This window comes from Schistocerca cancellata, chromosome 10, assembly GCF_023864275.1.
Source record: "Schistocerca cancellata isolate TAMUIC-IGC-003103 chromosome 10, iqSchCanc2.1, whole genome shotgun sequence".
NCBI classification, from domain to species: domain Eukaryota; kingdom Metazoa; phylum Arthropoda; class Insecta; order Orthoptera; family Acrididae; genus Schistocerca; species Schistocerca cancellata.
In genome coordinates, this window is record NC_064635.1 from 182095239 (window position 1) to 182116285 (window position 21047).

The 21047-nt window shown below is 43.6% G+C and overlaps 1 protein-coding gene across 2 annotated transcripts in view; it reads right to left on the reverse strand.

The window, feature by feature from the left end:
* The window catches only part of LOC126106526 (probable 4-coumarate--CoA ligase 1), a 446932-nt gene that overhangs the window by 138499 nt on the left and 287386 nt on the right, over window positions 1-21047 (reverse strand). For both annotated transcript variants that reach the window (XR_007523361.1, XM_049912853.1), the window contains exon 3: window positions 8205-8549. Coding sequence is in view for 1 of the 2 variants with exons in the window: in XM_049912853.1 (XP_049768810.1) it covers window positions 8205-8549 (345 nt within the window). In the remaining variant the exon portion in view is untranslated. The remainder of the gene's footprint in view (window positions 1-8204; window positions 8550-21047) is intronic.

The window sequence follows — 21047 nt, forward strand, 5'->3', positions numbered from 1 at the left end:
CTGCTTCACTCCCGTAGACTATATTGCCCTCAGACACTGTTTTGTTTTTATTTAATTGAATTATATGTTGTTCACAAATTACAACACTTTCTAAGCTTTTAACGCTAATTAAGGCTTTATAAGCATGATCTTTTCCGAATGCACTTCTGACCAAAAAAGCGATTCTGGTAGCTGGAGTCCAAAGTTTTTATTAATCACACCATTTCCAGTGTTGTGGAGATATTTTCATAGCAACTTTCATTCCGTAACAAATATTTCTTTATATCCAATCTAAAAGCGAAATACCATTTCTTATACATTTAGCATTAAAATTTTTTAGTGTAACGAAATATTTTCTTAAAAATTTTCATCTCCTATTTCAGTCACTTAGTGGTTGAACTTCCACAAACACTAAAACACCTATTTTTGTATTTGTAACTGAGAAGTGAAACACCACCTGTCACAGACGTAGCCTTAAAAATCCTTTAGTATGTCTTTAGTGATCATTCATTTTCAAAAAAACTTTCACCCACTATTTTACTCCCGTAGACGTTAAATTTCCAAAAATACTGAAACTTGTATTTCCCTATTTCTGACCGAGAAACCAAATACCAATTTTCGGCGATCTAGCTCCAAAATTGCCTTGATAGCGACATTTTTCAGAAAAATCCTTCATCCCCTATTTCACCCCCTTGTGGTAGGAATTTCGAAAAACTCCTTTTTAAACGACTCCTGCAGTATAAGATCAGCACCTCCTCTACATTTCAAGCTTCTACCATCAGCGGTTTGGACTGGGCGATGATGAGTCAGTCAGTCAGTCAATCTGGACATTGCTTTTCGTACACTGTGTGGTCAAAAGTATCCGAACACCTGGCTGAAAAGAGTTACAAGTTAGTGGCGCCCTCCATCGGTAATGCTGGAATTCAGTAGGGTGTTGGCCCACCCTTAGCCTTGATGACAGCTTCCACTCTCGCAGACATACGTTCAATCAGGCGCTGGAATGTTTCTTGGGGAATGGCAGCCCATTCTTTACGGAGTGCTGCACTGAGGAGAAGTATCGAGATCGGTCGAAGAGGCCTGACACGAAGTCGGCGTTCCAAAACATCCCAAAGGCGTTCTACAGGATTCAGGCCAGGACCCTGTGCAGGCCAGTCCATTACAGGGATGTTATTGCCGTGTAACCACTCCGCCACAGGTCGTGCATTGTGAAAAGGTGCTCGATCGTGTTGAAAGATGCAGTCGCCATACCCAAATTGCTCTTCAACAGTGGGAAGCAAGAAGATGCTTAAAACATTAATGTAGGTCTGTGCTGTGGTAGTGCCATGCAAAATAACAAGGGGTGCAAGCCCCCACCATGAAAAATACGACCACACAATAACACCACCACCTCCGAATTTCACTGTTGGCACTACACACTTTGGCAGATGACGTAGCCATCGGATCGCTACATTGTGAACCGTGATTCGTCACTCCACACAACGTTTTTCCGCTGTTCTGTTGTCCAATGTTTACTTTGGAACTCCTGTGTGATGGTCTGGATAGATGTATACCTATTACACATTACGACCCTCTTCAACTGTCGGCGCTCTCCGTCTGTCAACAGATGAGGTCAGCCTGTATGCTTTTGTGTTGTACGCGTCCCTTCACGTTTCCACTTCACTGTCACATCGGAAACACTGGACTTCGGGATGTTTAGGAGTGGGAAATCTCGCGTACAGACGTATGACACAAGTGACACCCAATCACCTGACCACGTTCGAAACCCGTGAGTTCCGCGGAGCGCCCCATTCTACTATCTCACGGTGTCTAGTGACTACTGAGGTCGCTGATATCGAGTACTTGGCAGTAGGTGGCAGCACAGTGTGTCCGGATACTTTTGATCACATAGTCAATGTGGAGAAAACCAGGCCGGCCGCGGTGGTCTCGCGGTTCTAGGCGCGCAGTACGGAACCGCGCGACTGCTACGGTCGCAGGTTCGAATCCTGCCTCGGGCATGGGTGTGTGTGATGTCCTTAGGTTAGTTAGGTTTAAGTAGTTCTAAGTTATAGGGGACTGATGACCACAGCTGTTAAGTCCCATAGTGCTCAGAACCATTTGAACCACCATTTTTTGAGAAAACCAGCACGGATTTATGTGTGTTTGTGTAACTCAACAGGGTGTTTACTTACACGACTGAATTAGTGCTGGCAGGCTTTCTCAAGTTGGTGGCATATTTTTACATTGTCAGGGGACTTTTGATAGCATGTCTCACAAGCGATTTCTAATCAAATTGTGTGCCTGTCGACTACTGCCTCAGTTGTGTGGCTGCATTAACTTGTTCCTTTCAGAAAGGTCACAGTCCATAGTAATTGACAGTAAATCGCCTAGTCAAACAGAAGTAATATATAGGGACCCTAATGATGTTCTATACTGTTACAAATCTATATAAATGACTTAGGAGGCAATTTGAGCAGCTTTCTTATATTGTTTGCAGATGATGATGTCGTTTACCATCTATTAAAGCCACCAGAAGATCAAAGCTAATTGTAAAATGATTCAGGCAAGATATCAGTAATGTTAAAGTAGTGGTAATTTGCCCAAAACTATAAAAAGTTTGAATTTCTTCATAGGAGAATGGAGTAATTAAAAAATCCACTAAATTTCATTTACACGGTATGCCACAGACACTTACAGGTTTTCGAATGAACTAAATACCTAGGAATTACAATTAAGAATAAATAAAAACTGAATCCATAAAATGAAAAATAAATGTTGAGTGTAAGGCGAGATCGAACCAACGGCTGTGTTTTATTGATGGTAACAAAAGAAAAATATCTGTTAATGAGTCTGTATTCATTTGGGTTAAAGGTAAAGGAGTATGTGAATATGTAAAATTTGTTGCTGACTGTACTTTGTATTTTCATAAATAAAGTGATCTGTAGCGTAGCTGAGAAACGGACAAGGGTACATCACGAACCGGGGGCTCAAGGAGGCAAAAGCATGTTACGTCAACACTCTGAGCGCTTGACCTTTGACAATAAATTCTCTAAAGAGCCTACCTAGACCACACTTGCACATCGTCTTCTGGAGTAGTAGTATGCGGTGTGGAATGCTTACCAGATAGCATTAACGGAGTACACCGAGAAAATAAAGAAGAGCAACTCGTTTAATATCATTGCAAAATAGGGGAGAGACTGTCATGGGTATGGTAAGCGAGTTGTGTCGATCGTTAGCCCAAAAGCTTTCCTTCGCGGTGAGGTCTTTTTGCCGCAATTCAGTTACCAACTTTCTCCTTCGAATGCAAAAATACAGTACAGGGTGTTTCAGAAAAGTGGTACGTCTGTATTTCTAGAACTAACTAACGCGAATTCTTTACAGACGAATGGAAAAACTGGTAGAAGCTGACCTTGTGGAAGATCAGTTTGGATTCCGTAGAAATGTTGTAACACGAGAGGCAATACTGACCTTACGACTTATCTTAGAAGAAAGATTAAGGAAAGGCAAACCTACGTTTGTAGCATTTGTAGCCTTAGAGAAAGCTTTTGACAATGTTGACTACTCTCTTCCAAATTCTGAAGGTGTCAGGGGTAAAATACAGGGAGCGAAAGGCTATTTACAATTTGTACAGAAACCAGATGCCAGTTATACGAGTCGAGGGACATGAAAGGGAAGCAGTGGTTGGGAATGGAGTGAGACAGGGTTGTAGCCTCTCCCCGATGCTATTCAATCTGTATATTGAGCAAGCAGTAAAGGAAACAAAAGAAAAGTTCGGAGCAGGTATTAAAATCCATGGAGCAGAAATAAAAACTTTGAGGTTCGTTGATGATATTGTAAGTCTGTCAGAGACAGCAAAGGACATGGAAGAGCAGTTGAACGGAATGGACAGTGTCTTGAAAGGAGGATATAAGATGAACATCAACAAAAGCAAAACAAGGATAATGGAATGTAGTCGAATTAACTCGGGTGATGCTGAGGGAATTAGATTAGGAAATGAGACACTTAAAGCAGTAAAGGAGTTTTGCTATTTGGGAAGCAAAATAACTGATGATGGTCGAAGTAGAGAGGATATAAAATGTAGACTCATTCCATATTTTTAGATCTTCAGAAGGCTTTTGACACCATTCCTCACAGCGACTTCTAATCAAACTGCATACCTCTGGAGTATCGTCTCACTTATACGATTGTATTCGTGATTTACTGTCAAGAAGGTCACAGTAACTGACGGAAAGTCATCGAGCAAAACAAAAGTGCTATCTGGCGTTCCCCAACCAAGTGTTATAGCTCTCAGCTATTCGTAATCTATATAAATGATTTAGGAGACAATCTGAGCAGGTTTCTTAGATTGCTTGCAGATTATGCTGTAATTTATCGTCAAGTAAAGTCATCAGAAGATGTGTCCGCCTCTGGTAGCTGAGTGGTGAGTGTTTCGAGACTGTCATGCCTGACGGCCCGGGTTTGATTCCCTTCTGGGTAGGAGATTTTCTCCGCTCAGGGACTGGGTGTTGTGTTGTCCTGATCATCGTCATTTCATCCCCACCGACACGCAAGGCGCCACAGTGGCGTCAACCTGAAAGACTTGCGGCAGGCGAACGGTCAAACTGACGGGAGGCCCTAGCCACACAGCATTTCCATTTCCATCAGAAGATAAAAACCTATGGCAAAATTATTTAAATAAGATATCTGTTTGGTGTGAAAAGTGGCAATTGACTCCAAATAATTAAACGTGTGAGGTGATCCAAATGACTGCTAAAAAGGCTTTCTTTTCCTTTTTATGTAATGTTAAACACTGATCCTTGCCAAATTGCGTGATTCTAGGTCAACGGGATGTACTCTTCAGGTTTTGATGAGTGAGTTTCCGACTGTCAAATTATGTGACATAAATGGGCGTACATTTTGATTTCATTGACTTAGAAGCTTACGTTTTTTTACATCAGTTAAGGGACCGTAGGTTTTAGAATACAACATCAATTTCAACTCGATTCTTCTACCCGTTCCTGAGAGAAGCTAAATTTCGGTTACACGTTAAATCACACAAATTTAAAGGCTGTCAATTAAACTAAATACTTAGGGATTACAATCACGAATAACTCAAAGTGGAACGATTGTTGTTGTTGTTGTTGTTGTTGTAGTCTTCAGTCCTGAGACTGGTTTGATGCAGGTCTCCATTCTACTCTATCCTGTGCAAGCTTCTTCATCTCCCAGTACTTCCTGCAACCTACATCCTTCTGAATCTGCTTAGTGTATTCATCTCTTGGTCTCCCTCTACGATTTTTACCCTCCACACTGCCCTCCAATGCTAAATTGGTGGTCCCTTGATGCCTCAGAACATGTCCTACTAACCGATCCCCTCTTCTAGTCAAGTTGTGCCACAAACTTCTCTTTTCCACAATCGTATTCAATACCTCCTCATTAGTTATATGATCTACCCATCTAATCTTCAGCATTCTTCTGTAGCACCACATTTCGAAAGCTTCTATTCTCTTCTTGTCCAAACTAGTTATCGTCCATGTTTCACTTCCATACATGGCTACGCTCCATACAAATACTTTCAGAAACGACTTCCTGACACTTAAATCTAAACTCGATGTTAACAAATTTCTCTTGTTCAGAAACGCTTTCCTTGCCATTGCCAGTCTACATTTTATATCCTCTCTACTTCGACCATCATCAGTTATTTTTCTCCCCAAATAGCAAAACTCCTTTAGTACTTTAAGTGTCTCATTTCCTAATCTAATTCCCTCAGCATCACCCGACATAATTCGACTACATTCCATTATCCTCGTTTTGCTTTTGTTGATGTTCACCTTATATCCTCCTTTCAAGACACTATCCATTCCGTTCAACTGCTCTTCCAAGTCCTTTGCTGTCTCTGACAGAATTACAATGTCATCGGCAAACCTCAAAGTTTTTATTTCTTCTCCATGGATTTTAATACCTACTCCGAATTTTTCTTTTGTTTCCTTCACTGCGTGCTCAATATACAGATTGAATGACACCAGGGAGAGGCTACAACCTTGTGGAACGATTACATACATAATTTCCGCCCCCAGTAGCTGAGTGGTCAGCGTGACAGAATGTCAGTCCTAAGGGGACAACTTCGATTCCCGGCTGGGTCGAAGGTTTTCGCCGCTCAGGGACTGGGTGTTATGTTGACCCAATCATCATCATTTCATCCCCATCTACGCGCAAGTCGCCGAAGTGGCGTCAAATCGAAAGACTTGCACCAGGCGAACGGTCTGCCCGACGGGAGGCCCTCGTCACATGACAAGGCACATGTATAATGTGGTGGGGAAAGCAAACCAAAGACTGCGTTTTTGGACGGCCACGTGGCACTACCGAGACACCCTGTAGCTTGCATTTCACTGACCCTAAACCACAGCCCTTTGTGACTCGGTGTAGTGTCAAGCGACAGAGGGCAGGGTGAAGATCTGTTGTATTTTCTGATGAAAGCCAGTTCTGGCTTGGTGCCAGTGATGGCTGTGTGCTGGTTAGGAGACCAGCTCACAGCCTGCAACGATCCTGTATTCATGCTAGACACACTGGACCTACACCTGGAGTTACGGTCTGGGGTGTGATTTCGTCTGGCAGCAGGAGCACTCTCGCGGTTATCCTACGCAACCTGACTGCGAATTTGTACGTCAATCTGGTGATTCGACTTGCTGTGCTTCTACTCGCAAACAGCATTCCAGGGGGTGTTTTCCAACTGGATAACGCTCGCCCACATACCGCTGTTGTAACCCAGCACGCTCTGCAAAGTGTCGATATATCGATCACAGACGGGTCATCGTTGGACGACAACTCGTGTGTCATCCAGAACCGGCATTAACCTTCCCTGTCTAGACTGACCGAGTGCGACAAGCGTCGAACTTCTTCCAAAAACTGACATTTAGCACACGTACAACACAATGCATACACATTTGTATGCTCGCATTCAACATTCTCGTGGTGACACTGGTTATTAATGTACCAGCATTTAACATTTGCCACGGCTTACTTCGTGCTCACATTAACCTGTAATATTGCAGCGTTAATCACCTAAATGTGTTACCGAGACAAATGTATTCCGAAATTTCATTACTGTATATTAATAACGAGCGTACGGCATCGGTGGCCAAGAGACCCCTCGCAGGGCGGTTCGGCTGCCGCTCCACAAGTTCTTTAACGCCACTACGGCGACTTGTGAGTGAATGAGGATGAAATGATGATGAAAGACACACAACACCCAGTCATCTCGAGGCAGAGAAAATCCCTGACCACGCCGAGAATTGAACCTGGGATCTCGTGCGTAGGAAGCGAGCATGCTACCGCAAGACCGCGAGCTGCGGACACTGTATATTGATTATTATTTTTTAAAGTAATTTTTTGTTGGCGCCCACCTTCATGGAGAGAAATGATTATTGTAACTAAAATAAGAGAAATCAGAGCTTACACGGAAAGCTTTAAGTCTTCGCCATTCCTGCATGCCGTTTGAGAGTGGGCCGGTAGAGAGATAGCTCCAAGGAGGTTCCATGAACCTTCTGCCAGGAACATGAGTGTGTGGATTTCAAAGTTAACTTGTGTTAACATGCCTCAGCAATGCCTCTGCGACGTGTATGGCGCCGTCACTGGCGGCAATTAATTGGAGGTCCCAATGTGTTAATTTCACCTGTGATGTACAAGCAGTGTTTGGAGGCAGTACATGGCTGACACTGGCTATTGTTTGGGGCAATCATGCAGACTATGGTGGCCTTGAAGCTTTTCCAGATGCCAATATTATTGCTTGGAAGACTTGGAGTATTGCTGAGTCTACAAGACTGTTGGCTAAACAGCCTTATGGTACATTGGGTCCCAGCATGGCATTCACTTTGTCGACCAGGAAGAAGAAGAAATTAAATGCCGATGAATATCTGTTTATTTGGGCCAAAGTCGGAAATGGCAATTGTAAAATAAAGATCGACGGTGACTGTATGTTGTGTTGTAGTCAATAAAGTTCCTTATCTCCTTTCCTTATCTTTCCCTTTTTAAAAAAATAATCACGATTTACTTTCTGACATGTGTTGGACTTGGTTTCGTGCTAGGCATCGCGTGACCTTGAACTGCACGTAACGTCTCTGACTGAGTATTTTATCTGTGGCGCTCAAGCTCTTTGGCCTGCATGGCCACCGCCAGGCTCACCACCATCTTGTGACGGGCCTTAGTTTTACTAGGTGTGCGGATATTATTGATCAAATAGTGAAGAAGTACAGAAGCAGTGCGACTGAGCTGACCTGTTGTGGGCTGGAAGAAGAGCAGCCTGGGGTGGTTGAACATCTGCAGGTTGGCGACCAGGTTGTAGTGGGACAGGCAGACGCCCTTGGGCAGGCCGGTGGTGCCGCTGGAGTATGGCAGCACTGCGAGCTGGCGGGGCTTCCCCGGCGGCGGCAGCGCCACGGGGGAGGCCCGCGACAGCAGGCGGGTCCAGTTGTGCGCGCCGGGCGCGCCGCCGTCCACCACGATGGTGCCGCGGAAGCGCGGGCCCAGCTGCTGGCGCACCTCCTCCAGGGGCACCAGCCGCGAGAACGTCGTCACCAGGCAGCGCACGCCACTGTCCCGGAACTGCCGGCACACCTCCTCTGCAACACACCGCGCAGCGCGCGCTGCTAGGGTTGCCGACTCTACCGCACTGTACGGGGAATCCCACATTCTTCTGAATGTGGGCTACACAGATTAACAGTTAAACCTGCCACAGATTTTTTCAAGTCTCTTTACTGGACGATCTTTGTAACATCGATTAATCGATATGGTTAAATCTCGATTGATGACGATCGTTACAACAACGATTAATCGATATGGCGTTCTAATATAGATTAGATTAGATTAGTACTTGTTCCATAGATCATGAATGATGTGGAACATGTCAGGTTAATAAAAGGTGTCTATACGAGATATTACATTACACAAAATATTACATGACACTCAATATTTTTAATTTTTTTTGTGGGGGTTGGGGAAATTACCCACTTACTATATCCAAAAATTCATCTAACAAGTAGAAGGAGTTGCCATTAAGAAATTCTTTTAATTTCCTTTTAAATGCTATATGGCTTTCTGTCAGACTTTTGTGGCAGCATAATTTACCCCCTTCTGAGCCAAAATTAGATTGAGCCTTGAGTAGTGAAGATCATCCTTTCATAGTGAAATTGGCTTCTGTATTTTGAATACATTTGTATTGTTAATAACAAATTTCATCAGTGAACATATATATTGTGAGTGTACAGTGAAGATCTCTAGCTCTTTAAATAAGTGTCTGCAGGATGATCTTGGATGAGCTCCAGCAATTATTCTGATTACACACTTTTGTGCAATGAATACTCTTTTACTCAACGATGTGTTACCCCAGAATATGATGCCATACGAAAGCAGAGAATGAAAATTGGCGTTGTAAGCTAATTTACTCAGATGTATATCTCCAAAATTTGCAATGACCCTAATAGCATAAGTAGCTGAACTCAAACGTTTCAGCAGATTCTACATCTACATCTACATTTATACTCCGCAAGCCACCCAACGGTGTGTGGCGGAGGGCACTTTACGTGCCACTGTCATTACCTCCATTTCCTGTTACAGTCGCCTATGGTTCGCAGGAAGAACGACTGTCTGAAAGCCTCCGTGCGCGCTCTAATCTCTCTAATTTTACATTCGTGATCTCCTCGGGAGGTATAAGTAGGGGGAAGTAATATATTCGATACCTCATCCAGAAACGCACTCTCTCAGTGTGTTTTTTCCAGTTCAACCCCTCATCAAAGCATACACCTAGAAATTTTGAATATTCTACATTAGCTACCGGTTTTTGATCGAAGTCTATATTTATTAATGGTGTCATTCCATTTACTGTGTGGAACTGTATATACTGTGTTTTGCCAAAGTTTAATGAGAGCCCATTAGCAGAGAACCACTTAAAGATTTTCTGAAAATCATTGTTTACAATTTCACCAGTTAATTCTTGTCTGTTCAGTGTGATAGCTATACTTGTATCATCGGCAAAAAGTACCAGCTTTGCATCTTCGTGAATACAGAATGGCAAGTCATTAATATATCTTAAGAACGGCAGAGGACCCAAGACCGAACCTTGCAGCACCCCATTCTTGATTGTTCCCCAGTTTGAGAAATCACCAATTTTTTGCATATTATGTGAACAGTTTATTTCAACTTTCTGCACTCTTCCAGTTAGGTATGATTTAAACCATTTGAACACTGTCCCATTCATACCGCAGTACTTGAGTTTATCTAGAAGTATTCTATGATAAACACAATCAAAAGCCTTTGATAGATCACAAAAAATCCCAACGGGTGACTTCCGGTTACTCAGGGCAGATAATATTTCATTAGTGGAAGTATATATAGCATTTTCCGTTGAAAAACCCTTGTGGAAACCAAACTGACATTTTGTTAAAACTTTATTTTTACTACATCGATATGAAGTGAATACAAAACAATGTTTAACACGGTATTGTGTGGCGAGTCATGTTGCCATTTTCTTGCTAGAATAAGGTCGTATTAGCTTTCGTTCTGCCCGATCAGAATAACACAGCACCGCTGAACCCAAAATTCCAGCTAAAAAAGAGAGGAAAATTCTTCGAGGGGCATGAGTAATGCAACACCCTTTTTTTCCTGAAAGCAGGTTGGTTTATTCAGCATTCCGATACACCATACTACTCCCCACTCTTTTGGCTAAAGAAAACTATTTTTCAACACAATCTCCGTTCAATGCGACAAGCTTACGCCACCCAACTGGGACAACTTGTGTGCTCTCACGGTACCACTCTATTAGTCGACATCGGAGCATCAGCAACCTCCCCATCATCCACGCTCTGCTCCCCATGGACTGCATCCTTCATTGGACTAGACAGACAGAAGCCGAAAGGTGCTGTATGGTGGATGAGGAAGACAGTCCACCCCCCTCGGGTGTGCAGACTAGCGTGAGACCTTGCATTGTCATGCAGAAGGAAAAATTAGCTTCCATTCTTGTGGCGACGAACATGCTGACGCCAGAAAGAGATTTTCACTCCGCAGCGAAGTGTGCGCTGATATCGAACTTCCTGCCAGATTAAAACTGTGTGCCAGACCGAGACTCGAACTCGGGACCTTGCCTTTTGCGGCCAAGTGCTCTAGCGTCTGATCTACCCGAGCACAACTCACGATCCGTCCTCACAGCTTCAATTCTGCCAGCAACTCGTCTCCTACCTTCCAAACTTCTTCCAGGAGTGCTAGTTCTGCAGGGTTCGCAGAAGAGCTTCTGTGAAATTTGTAAGGCAGGAGATGTGGTGCTGGCAGAATTGAAGCTGTGAGGATGGGTCGTGAATCGTGCTTGGGTAGCTCAGATGGTAGAGCACTTGCCCGTGAAAGGCAAAGGTCCCGAGTTCGAGTTTCGGTCTGGTACACAGTTTTAATCTGCCAGGAAGTTTCATATCAGTGAACACTCCGCTGCAGAGTGAAAATCTCATTCTGAAAACATCCTTCAGGCTTTGGCTAAGCCATTTCTCCGCAATATCATTTCTCCTAGGCGTGTCAGTTCTGCAGGGTTCGCAGAAGAGCTTCTGTGAAGTTTGGAAGGTGGGAGACGAGGTTCTGGCAGAATTAAAGCTGTGAGGACGAGTCGTGAGTCGTGCTTGGGTAGCTCAGACGGTACAGCACTTGCCCGCGAAAGGCAAAGGTCCTGAGTTAGAGTCTCGGTCCAGCTTGCAGTTTTAATCTGCCAGGAAGTTTCATGCTGAAGCCGTTTATTCAACTTCCTGAAGGTAGCACAGTAGGCTTCAGGGTTGATTGTAGCAACATGAGGGGGGACGCCAAACAGAATAACTCCTTCCCAGTGCCAGAAGACTGTCGCCATCACTTTACCGACTGAGGGTGCAGCTTCAAACTTTTTCTTCAGAAGAGCGAAATGACGCCACTCCGTGGATCGCCGTTTTGTTTCTCTTTCGAATTGATCAACCCATGTTTCATTGCCTGTACTATCAGCCTCATAACGCGCAACCAATTCCGCACAGAGGGTCTTTATGGCCTATTGCTAGGCGGCGAAGAACTCAGCGAAAAGACACCTCAGAGTATCCTAACTGGTGGACGAGAGCGTCAGCTCTACCAACAGAGACGTCCAGTTGAACAGCGGTGTGTACGAGTGCGACCCGTCGGTCACGTCGAATGAGAGTGTCCGCACGTTCCAACATTGCGGCAGTCGCAGGCACGCGGGAAATCGGATAGGTTTGCGCGACGTTGTTGCGCTCACGACAGACGGCTCGCTCAATGAGTCACCGTGCTTTTGTTCAGGTCTCCGTAGACATTCAGCAAGCGCCTGTGCATATCTGCGATGATCTGGTTTTCCTCCAAAAGAAACTCGATGACAGCTTTCTCCTTGGAACGCACCTCCGTTACAGACGCCATTTTGAACACTAATTATACTGCTGCCAGCTATCGGAACTTCATGAAACGACAGAGTCTGAACCGGGAATATTCCACGATGTCCCGCAATAATTTATGCATTTTTTCAACCGAAATTGACCGAGAAAAAAAATGTGTTGCATTACTTACTGACGAATCGGAAGAAGTGGGAAGAAACGCATTTACGGGTTAATCTAGTCGAAAGTAACAATTATTAATCGTAGTGCTCCCTTTTCAAGTGTGAATTCAGCTTGGTGGCACTACAGACTGTCAGCGGTACTGCAAAACAGAAGGACACAAAAGCAGAGTCAGGAGAATTAATATTCTAAGGTATCCAGCTATTTTCAGTGCCAAAGTGGTAGTCCTGCTAGTGGTGAATTCGACAAAGCTGCAGTAGGTGAGCTGTTGGTGGTGTACCATGCAGTGAGACACAATGTTAGTTGTGGCGGCATAGACTGTGCAAATAAACTTGCAAAGAGTGTGTTTGTAGGTTCAGATGTGGCAAAAAAAAAAAAAAAAAAAAAAAAAAAAAAATGCACTGTGGTGGTACGAAAAATGTGTTAGCGCCAAGAAGTGTAAGTGGTTTCCTAGATGTGCTTGATGATCCAGAGCAGTGTACGACCTTTTCTTCCGTGACTTAATGTACATCGAATTATAAGATACGGAAAATGTTTCCTGTAGTAATCACGTACCGTACTTCGAACCTCTTGTTGACATCAGAAATAAACTATTAGATTTTGTGGATAAAGCGGATGAGAGTGCTATTGGTTTTCATGCTACGATAAAAAAGAGTCTTGAATCTCATTCATTAAATGAAAATAACGTTTCGTCTTATATTGCAGATGATGCCAGTGTAAATTATGCCAAAAATAAATCCGTAGTGAAATTGTTAGGTAGGATAATAACAAAATATTTGAAACAAGCTGCACAAATCGCATAATCCATAATGACATTAAATGTGCCTCAAATCTCTAACATATATAAATAAAAATTATAGTTGTTAAGGTTTATGGACACTTTTCAGTGTCAGCAAAACACAGAGAAGAATTACGACTTTTAAAAAATTTTTTGTTGGCACTGAACGGTGCGAAATGTTAAGGCATACGCCTAATAGGTCTCTTGATAGACTAAACAGAAATGGGAGCCAATAATAAGTTATTTTCAAAGCACGAAGAATCATCTAAAGCTTTGAAACTATTTTAGTGATGACAATCCAGAGAAAATTTTAATTCTTGAAGCGTATCTTCATTTTTTTATGATGTTGGGAACATTCTTTTAGAAACCTGAGAGTATCTAGAGATTTCAGATTTAACGTTAATTGAGCCCTGTAATGCTACTGAAGCTTTGTTAAAGAAAATTTTACAAATTAGAAGAAAATTAAAAATAATCTTGTTGAATTTTGTGATACCTCTGATATTTACAGTGTAAAAATTTTAACATTTCTTTCTACAGTTCAATCTTTGCTCCAACTATCCTTAAAGAATTCCGTTAATTTTAATGATTTTTAGTACATTCTCACTCATATTCAGCTAAGCATAAACGGGGATAATCTATATGATGAATTCCGTTCTTTAGAAGATATAGACTGTAGCACACTGGAAAAGTGGGCAGAGGAGCCCAGGAGATAAACAAGATTCTTGGTTTTGTTCTCAGTCTGCTCACACAAAAAGAATTTTTTCTTAGATGAACAGTAAATGGTCTAATGATAGGAACTATAGTAATTTGGATGAAATGAAAGATGAATGACAAATAAGTGTTAATTTTGGTTTGACATGTGGAGAATTTGTCAAATTTGTAAAGAATGATCGCAGACTTCAGGCTGCTGTCAAAAATGTAAGCAAATGTAGTTTTAAGTAACAAATTCTGTAGACCTGCAGTCAGTAACTGTTACGATGAAGTTTTTCGGTTGGTTGATCCAACAAACTAGTAACAAGATTTTAAAAAATACATTAGGCCTATTTACTATTTTTTTAATTTTTGTCAGGTTAAAGTCTCCCTTATTTAGACAAAAAAAATTTGGCTATCCTACGCAGTGCGCGGTTGCCCCTCAAAATTATCGCTGTGGCTTTGGACCTGCGGCCATAAGATGACAGCGAAACAGTGACGAGAGAGCAGAAACGTGTGCATTTAAACTGACTACTCCGAACTAATACCAATCACGCTAAAGAGAGCTGTTTTTCTCTGCGTCTTCAGTCTTCTGATTGGTCTGACACGATCCACTTCTTGTGTTACAATCTCTTCATACAGGAGCAGCAGTCACACCCAGCGTCCTCCCCTGTTTGTTGGATGTATTCCAGTTGATAGGAGTCTGTTTCAGCACCCTTTCACGAACATATTTCTCTTATAGATTAATTTGCTTCATTTAGGTTAACGATTGCTTTTCTGCTACTTGCTTAACATACACTGAGGCGACAAAAGTCACGGGACAGCGATATACGCATATACAGATGGCGGTCGTGTCGATATAAAAGGGCAGAGAATTGACCGATCTGACATTGTCAGATGATTCATGTGAAAAATTTCCGACGTGATTATGGTCACACGACGGGAATTAACAGACTCTGACCGCAGAAAGGTAGTTGGAGCTAGCGGTATGCGACATTCGATTTCAGAAATCGATAATGAATTCAATATTCCAAAATACACAATGTCAAGAGTGTGACGAAAATACCAAATTTCAGGCGTTGCCTCTCACCAGGCGAAATATCCTCAGACTTCAAGAAGAATGTAATAATTCCAATCCCAAAGAAAGCAGGTGTTGACAGATGTGAAAATTACTATCAGTTTAATAAGTCATAGCTGCAAAATACTAACGCGAATTCTTTACAGACAAATGGTAAAACTGGTAGAAGCCGACCTCGGGGAAGATCAGTTTGGATTCCGTAGAAATGTTGGAACACGTGAGGCAATACTGACCCTACGACTTATCTTAGAAGCTAGATTAAGGAAAGGCAAACCTACGTTTCTAGCACTTGTAGACTTAGAGAAAGCTTTTGACAATGTTGACTGGAATACTCTCTTTCAAATACTGAAGGTGGCAGGGGTAAAATACAGGGAGCGAAAGGCTATTTACAATTTGTACAGAAACCAGATGGCAGTTATAAGAGTCGAGGGACATGAAAGGGAAGCAGTGGTTGGGAAGGGAGTGAGACAGGGTTGTAGCCTCTACCCGATGCTATTCAATCTGTATATTGAGCAAGCAGTAAAGGAAACAAAAGAAAAGTTCGTAGTAGGTACTAAATTCCATGGAGAAGAAATAAAAACTTTGAGGTTCGCCGATGACATTGTAATTCTGTCAGAGACAGCAAAGGACTTGGAAGAGAACGGAATGGACAGTGTCTTGAGAGGAGGATATAAGATGAACATCAACAAAAGCAAAACATGGATAATGGAATGTAGTTGAATTAAGTCGGGTGATGCTGAGGGAATTAGATTAGGAAATGAGACACTTAAGGTCGTAAACGAGTTTTGCTATTTGGGGAGCAAAATAACTGATGACGGTCGAAGTAGAGAGGATATAAAATGTAGGCTGGCAATGGCAAGGAAAGAGTTTCTGAAGAAGAGAAATTTGTTAACATCGAGTATAGATTTAAGTGTCAGGAAGTCGTTTCTGAAAGTATTTGTATGGAGTGTAGCCATGTATGGAAGTGAAACGTGGACGATAATTAGTTTGGACAAGAAGAGAATAGAAGCTTTCGAAATGTGGTGCTACAGAAGAATTCTGAAGATTAGATGGGTAGATCACATAACTAATGAGGAGGTATTGAATAGGATTGGGGAGGAGAGAAGTTTGTGGCACAACTTGACAAGAAGAAGGGATCGGTTGGTAAGACACGTCCTGAGGCATCAACGGATCACAAATTTAGTATTGGAGGGCAGCATGGAGCGTAAAAATCGTAGAGGGAGACCAACAGATGAATACACTAAGCAGATTCAGAAGGATGTAGGTTGCAGTAGGTAGCACAGGATAGAGTAGCATGGAGAGCAGCATCAAACCAGTCTCAGGACTGAAGACCACAACAACAACACCTCTCACCAGAGAGAACCCAGTGGCCGACGGACTACACTTAGCGACCGACAACAGTGGCGTTTCGGTAGAGGTGTCAGTGCTGACAGACAAGTAACCCTGTGTGAAATAACTGCTGAGACCAATGTGGGGCGTACGACGAACGTCTCCGTTAGGACAGCGCGGCGAAATCCGGCTTTAGTGGGGTACGCCAGCAGACGACCGACGCGAGTGCCTTTGCTTTACAGTATGACATGGCCTGCAGCGTCGGTCCTCGGCTTGAGACCATACCGGTTGGACCGTAGACGACTGGAAAACCGTGGCCCGGTACTGAGCAGCTACAGGAACACTCTTCTGAGTTTAAACACACCCTCTGGCCACCTGACTCCCCAGACATAAAATTTATTGAGCGTAGCTGGGATGCCTTGCAACGTGCTGTTCCGAAGATATCTCCACCCCGTCGTACTCTCACGGATTTATGGACAGCACTGGGGGATTCGTGGTGTCAGTTCCCTCCAGCACTACTTCAGACATTAGTCGAGTCCATGCCACGTCGTGTTGCGGCACTTCTACGTGCTCGCGGGGGGGCCCTTACGCGATATTAGGCAGGTGTACCAGTTTCTTTGGCTCTTCAGTGTATCTTCTGAACTATTGTGAGCGTGGAGTTGATCAGCTATTCTGTTATTCTGCGCAATGGATTAATCTGAGATGTACCCATTACCCTTTGGCTCCTGCAAGATGCAATTTCCACCCCCACACTACTACAGAAGTCAGACAGACGCTCCTAACGATCTAAAGATAGATGCCTGAAAAACTTTCAGCAATAAATATCTTCTGGAGTCCTCCGCTGTAAGAAAATGACACAAAAATTCACAAAATTAATTACGTAACTAGTGGCATACTTGGGTACTGGAGTAGTGCTAGTTAGTGCAAGAAACTAACGAAAATTATTATTTATTTTGCAAACATTCTGAGAAATCACAATGGCACTTCTAGTTATGAATTGAACAAGTTATATCCTGGTCCTTTCCGGAATGTGATGTTACCTCTCAAGGATAGGGTTCGCTAATGAAATTTCTATACAAAGTTTAAGATTGTTATTGACTTGGCCGAATGGCTGAGAGGCGCGCCTACTCAACTTGAATCATTATCCTTTAGAATATTGCTAGGTCCGGTCGAGGCTGTCGCGTGTGAAATTCAGTGAAGTGTACTGTTGTGGAGGAAATATGGGCCTCGCAAGAGCTGTAGCGCACAATACTGTAAGCTGCGATGACTGCTGTCTGCGCCGCTCGCTGCTGACAAATAAGATAACTCTAGTTCTATTTGGATTGACCTTAGCCAATCATTCTCCCTACACCTTGATGAAGTTAATGATTCCTATTTGCTCCTAGTCTAACTATTGGCGTGGTACACCGGTCAGATAACCAGTCCACCGTGATGCCACTAAAAAATTCGCTCGCAGGCATTTAACCATAACTCTGTCCATTCACACCACACAATAAGTGTGTCGGCCAACACAGTGAACAACGCTTAATCGCAAGGACTCAAGAAAGAGTCGCATTTCGATTCGCTCTCGACAGAGGTGCTCTCCCAGTGAAGTACTGAGGAGAGATTTGTTCCTCGCTCCAAGAGCGACAACGGAACGGTGCCTCTCCACGCCAGACGTGATGGGGTATATCTTTTGATCTCTTCCATTACTCCTTCAGCTCAAGGCATCATAAATATCGACTGCCAATCGTCATTGCTCTTCTAAAACGGGAGAATGACATTTCGTTTACGGCGACCAATCCTGAAATCTGTAGTATCGGCGTTTGGCTTTTGCTGTCTCCCTGTGAAAATCTCTGAAACTACATGCTCTGTGTAAAGAATGCGTAGGTTGGACGCTCCCACACAATGTAGCGGAATTTGCTTTTAAACCAAACACGGGGTCGTTCCCCCTTTCACTCGGGGACAGGCTGTCTGCTCCACCGGCGGCCAAGGTTGACTTGTCCTCTGAAGGGACCGGCCTCCCGGTGTGTGGTCTGCCTCTCTTCGTGTCTGGTATGTATTTGTGTACACCAGCCTTGAGTATTTCAACCCCGGTGCGCACTTGTTATTTGCATATCGTTTACATGAATCCATACAACATTGACTTGATCTTAACGAGTTCGGGTTCGAATGAAGTGTCTTGATGTGTGGAATATGATTGTGAGGGCGGAATATGTAAGCAATGAAGGTCAGGAGACCGCGACGTCTTACACTATGATAGGCAGGTCGGCCTTACACCCACAGCGATTGTAGCCTGACTGTAAGGGATATGTGTACCAAGTTTGACTGACATGGATTCAGTGGTTTGCGTCGTGATGCTTTCATAAAACAAAAAAATGATTTGGTATATTTGCTTTCTGAGTAAAGGAACAACCAGTGTGGTATTGGTGACGTTTAGCAGAGCGGTAAGTAGGTATTATTACTTGGCAGTGTGGCTCAAGTGTGTCATCAAATGGCTCTGAGCACTATGGGACTTAACTTCTGTGGTCATCAGTCCCCTAGAACTTAGAACTACTTAAACCTAACTAACCTAAGGACATCACACACATCCATGCCCGAGGCAGGATTCGAACCTGCGACCGTAGCAGTCCCGCAGTTCCTGACTGCGCGCCTAGAACCACTAGACCACCGCGGCCGGCAAGTGTGTCATCAGTTTTTATTCAGTAACGACACAGTCTTACACACGCCGAGATGACAAAAGCTATGGGACACCTCCTCACATCGTGAGAGACATCCTTTTGCCGGCGTACTGCTGCAGCTCGACGTGGTACGGACGCAAGAAGTCGCTGGAAGTCTTCTGCAGAAATACTGATGGACGTTGCTTCTGCAGCCGTACATAATAGCGAAAGTACTGCCGGTGCAGCATTTTTTGCACGATCTGACCTCCCGATTATGCCCCATAAATTTCGATGGGTTTCATGTCTCGCGATACTGGCGGCCAAATAATTTGCTCGAATTATCCAGAATGTAATTACCAATCGGATCAACTGAAGCGCTGTGACAGGGCACACTGTCATTCATAAAAATTCCATCTTTGTTTGGGAGCATGAAGTCCAGGAGTGCTGCAAATGGTCTCTATGTAGCCGAGCATAACCATTTCCAGTCACTGATAATTTCATCTGGACCAGGGGACCCAGTTCATTCCGTTCCATGTTAACACAATTCACACCGCTATGGAGCTACCACCAGCTCTTGACAATTTCGGTTCCACGATTTTGTGGCGTCTGCGCCACACTCGAACCCTACCATCAGCCCGTCAGCTCTTACCAACTGAAATCGGGAGTCATCTAATCGGGCCACGGTCATCCAGTCGTCTATGGGCCAACCGATAGGCACACAACCCCAACTGTGGCGATATCGCGCTGCTAGCAAAAGGCACTCGCGTCGGTCGTCTGCTGCCAGAGCCCATTAATGTCAAATTGCACCGCATTGTCCTAACGGATACTTTCGTCCTACGTTGATTTCTGGCATTATTTCATACAGTGTTGCTTGTTCTGTTAGCACTACCAACTCTACGCAGACGCCGCTTCTCTCTACATCTACACCTACATCCGTACTCCGCAAGCCACCTGACGGTGTGTGGCGGAGTGTACCTTGAGTACCTCTATCGGTTCTCGCTTCTATTCCAGTCTCGTATTGTTCGTGGAAAGAAGGATTGTCGGTATGCCTCTGTGTGGGCTCTAATCTCTCTGATTTTATCCTCATGGTCTCTTCGCGAGACATACGTAGGAGGCAACAATATACTGCTTGACTCCTCGGTGAAGGTATGTTCTCGAAACTTCAACAAAAGCCCGTACCGAGCTACTGAGCGTCTCTCCTGCAGAGTCTTCCACTGGAGTTTATCTATCATATCCGTAAGGCTTTCGCGGTTACTAAATGATCCTGTAACGAAGCGCGCTGCTCTCCCTTGGATCTTCTCTATCTCTTCTATGAACCGTATCTGGTACGGATCCCACACTGCTGATCAGTATTCAAGCAGCGGGCGAACAAGCGTACTGTAACCTACTTCCTTTGTTTTCGGATTGCATTTCCTTAGGATTCTTCCAATGAATCTCAGACTGGCATCTGCTTTACCGACGATCAACTTTATATGATCATTCCGTTTTAAATCACTCCTAATGCCTACTCCCAGATAATTTATGGTATTAACTGCTTCCAGTTGCTGACCTGCTATATTGCAGCTAAATGCTAAGGGATCTTTCTTTCTATGTATCCGCAGCACATTACACTTGTCTACATTGAGATTCAATTGCCATTCCCTGCACCATGCGTCAATTCGCTGCAGATCCTCCTGCATTTCAGTACAATTTTCCATTGTTACAAACTCTCGATAGACAATAGCATCATCCGCAAAAAGCCTCAGTGAACTTCCGATGTCATCCACAAGGTCATTTATGTATATTGTGAATAGCAACGGTCCTACGACACTCCCCTGCGGCACACCTGAAATCACTCTTACTTCGGAAGACTTCTCTCCATTGAGAATGACATGCTGCTTTCTGTTATGTAAGAACTCTTCAATCCAATCACACAATTGGTCTGGTAGTCGATATACTCTTACTTTGTTCATTAAACGACTGTGGGGAACTATATCGAACGCCTTGCGAAAGTCAAGAAACACGGCATCTACCTGGGAACCCGTGCCTATGGCCCTCTGAGTCTC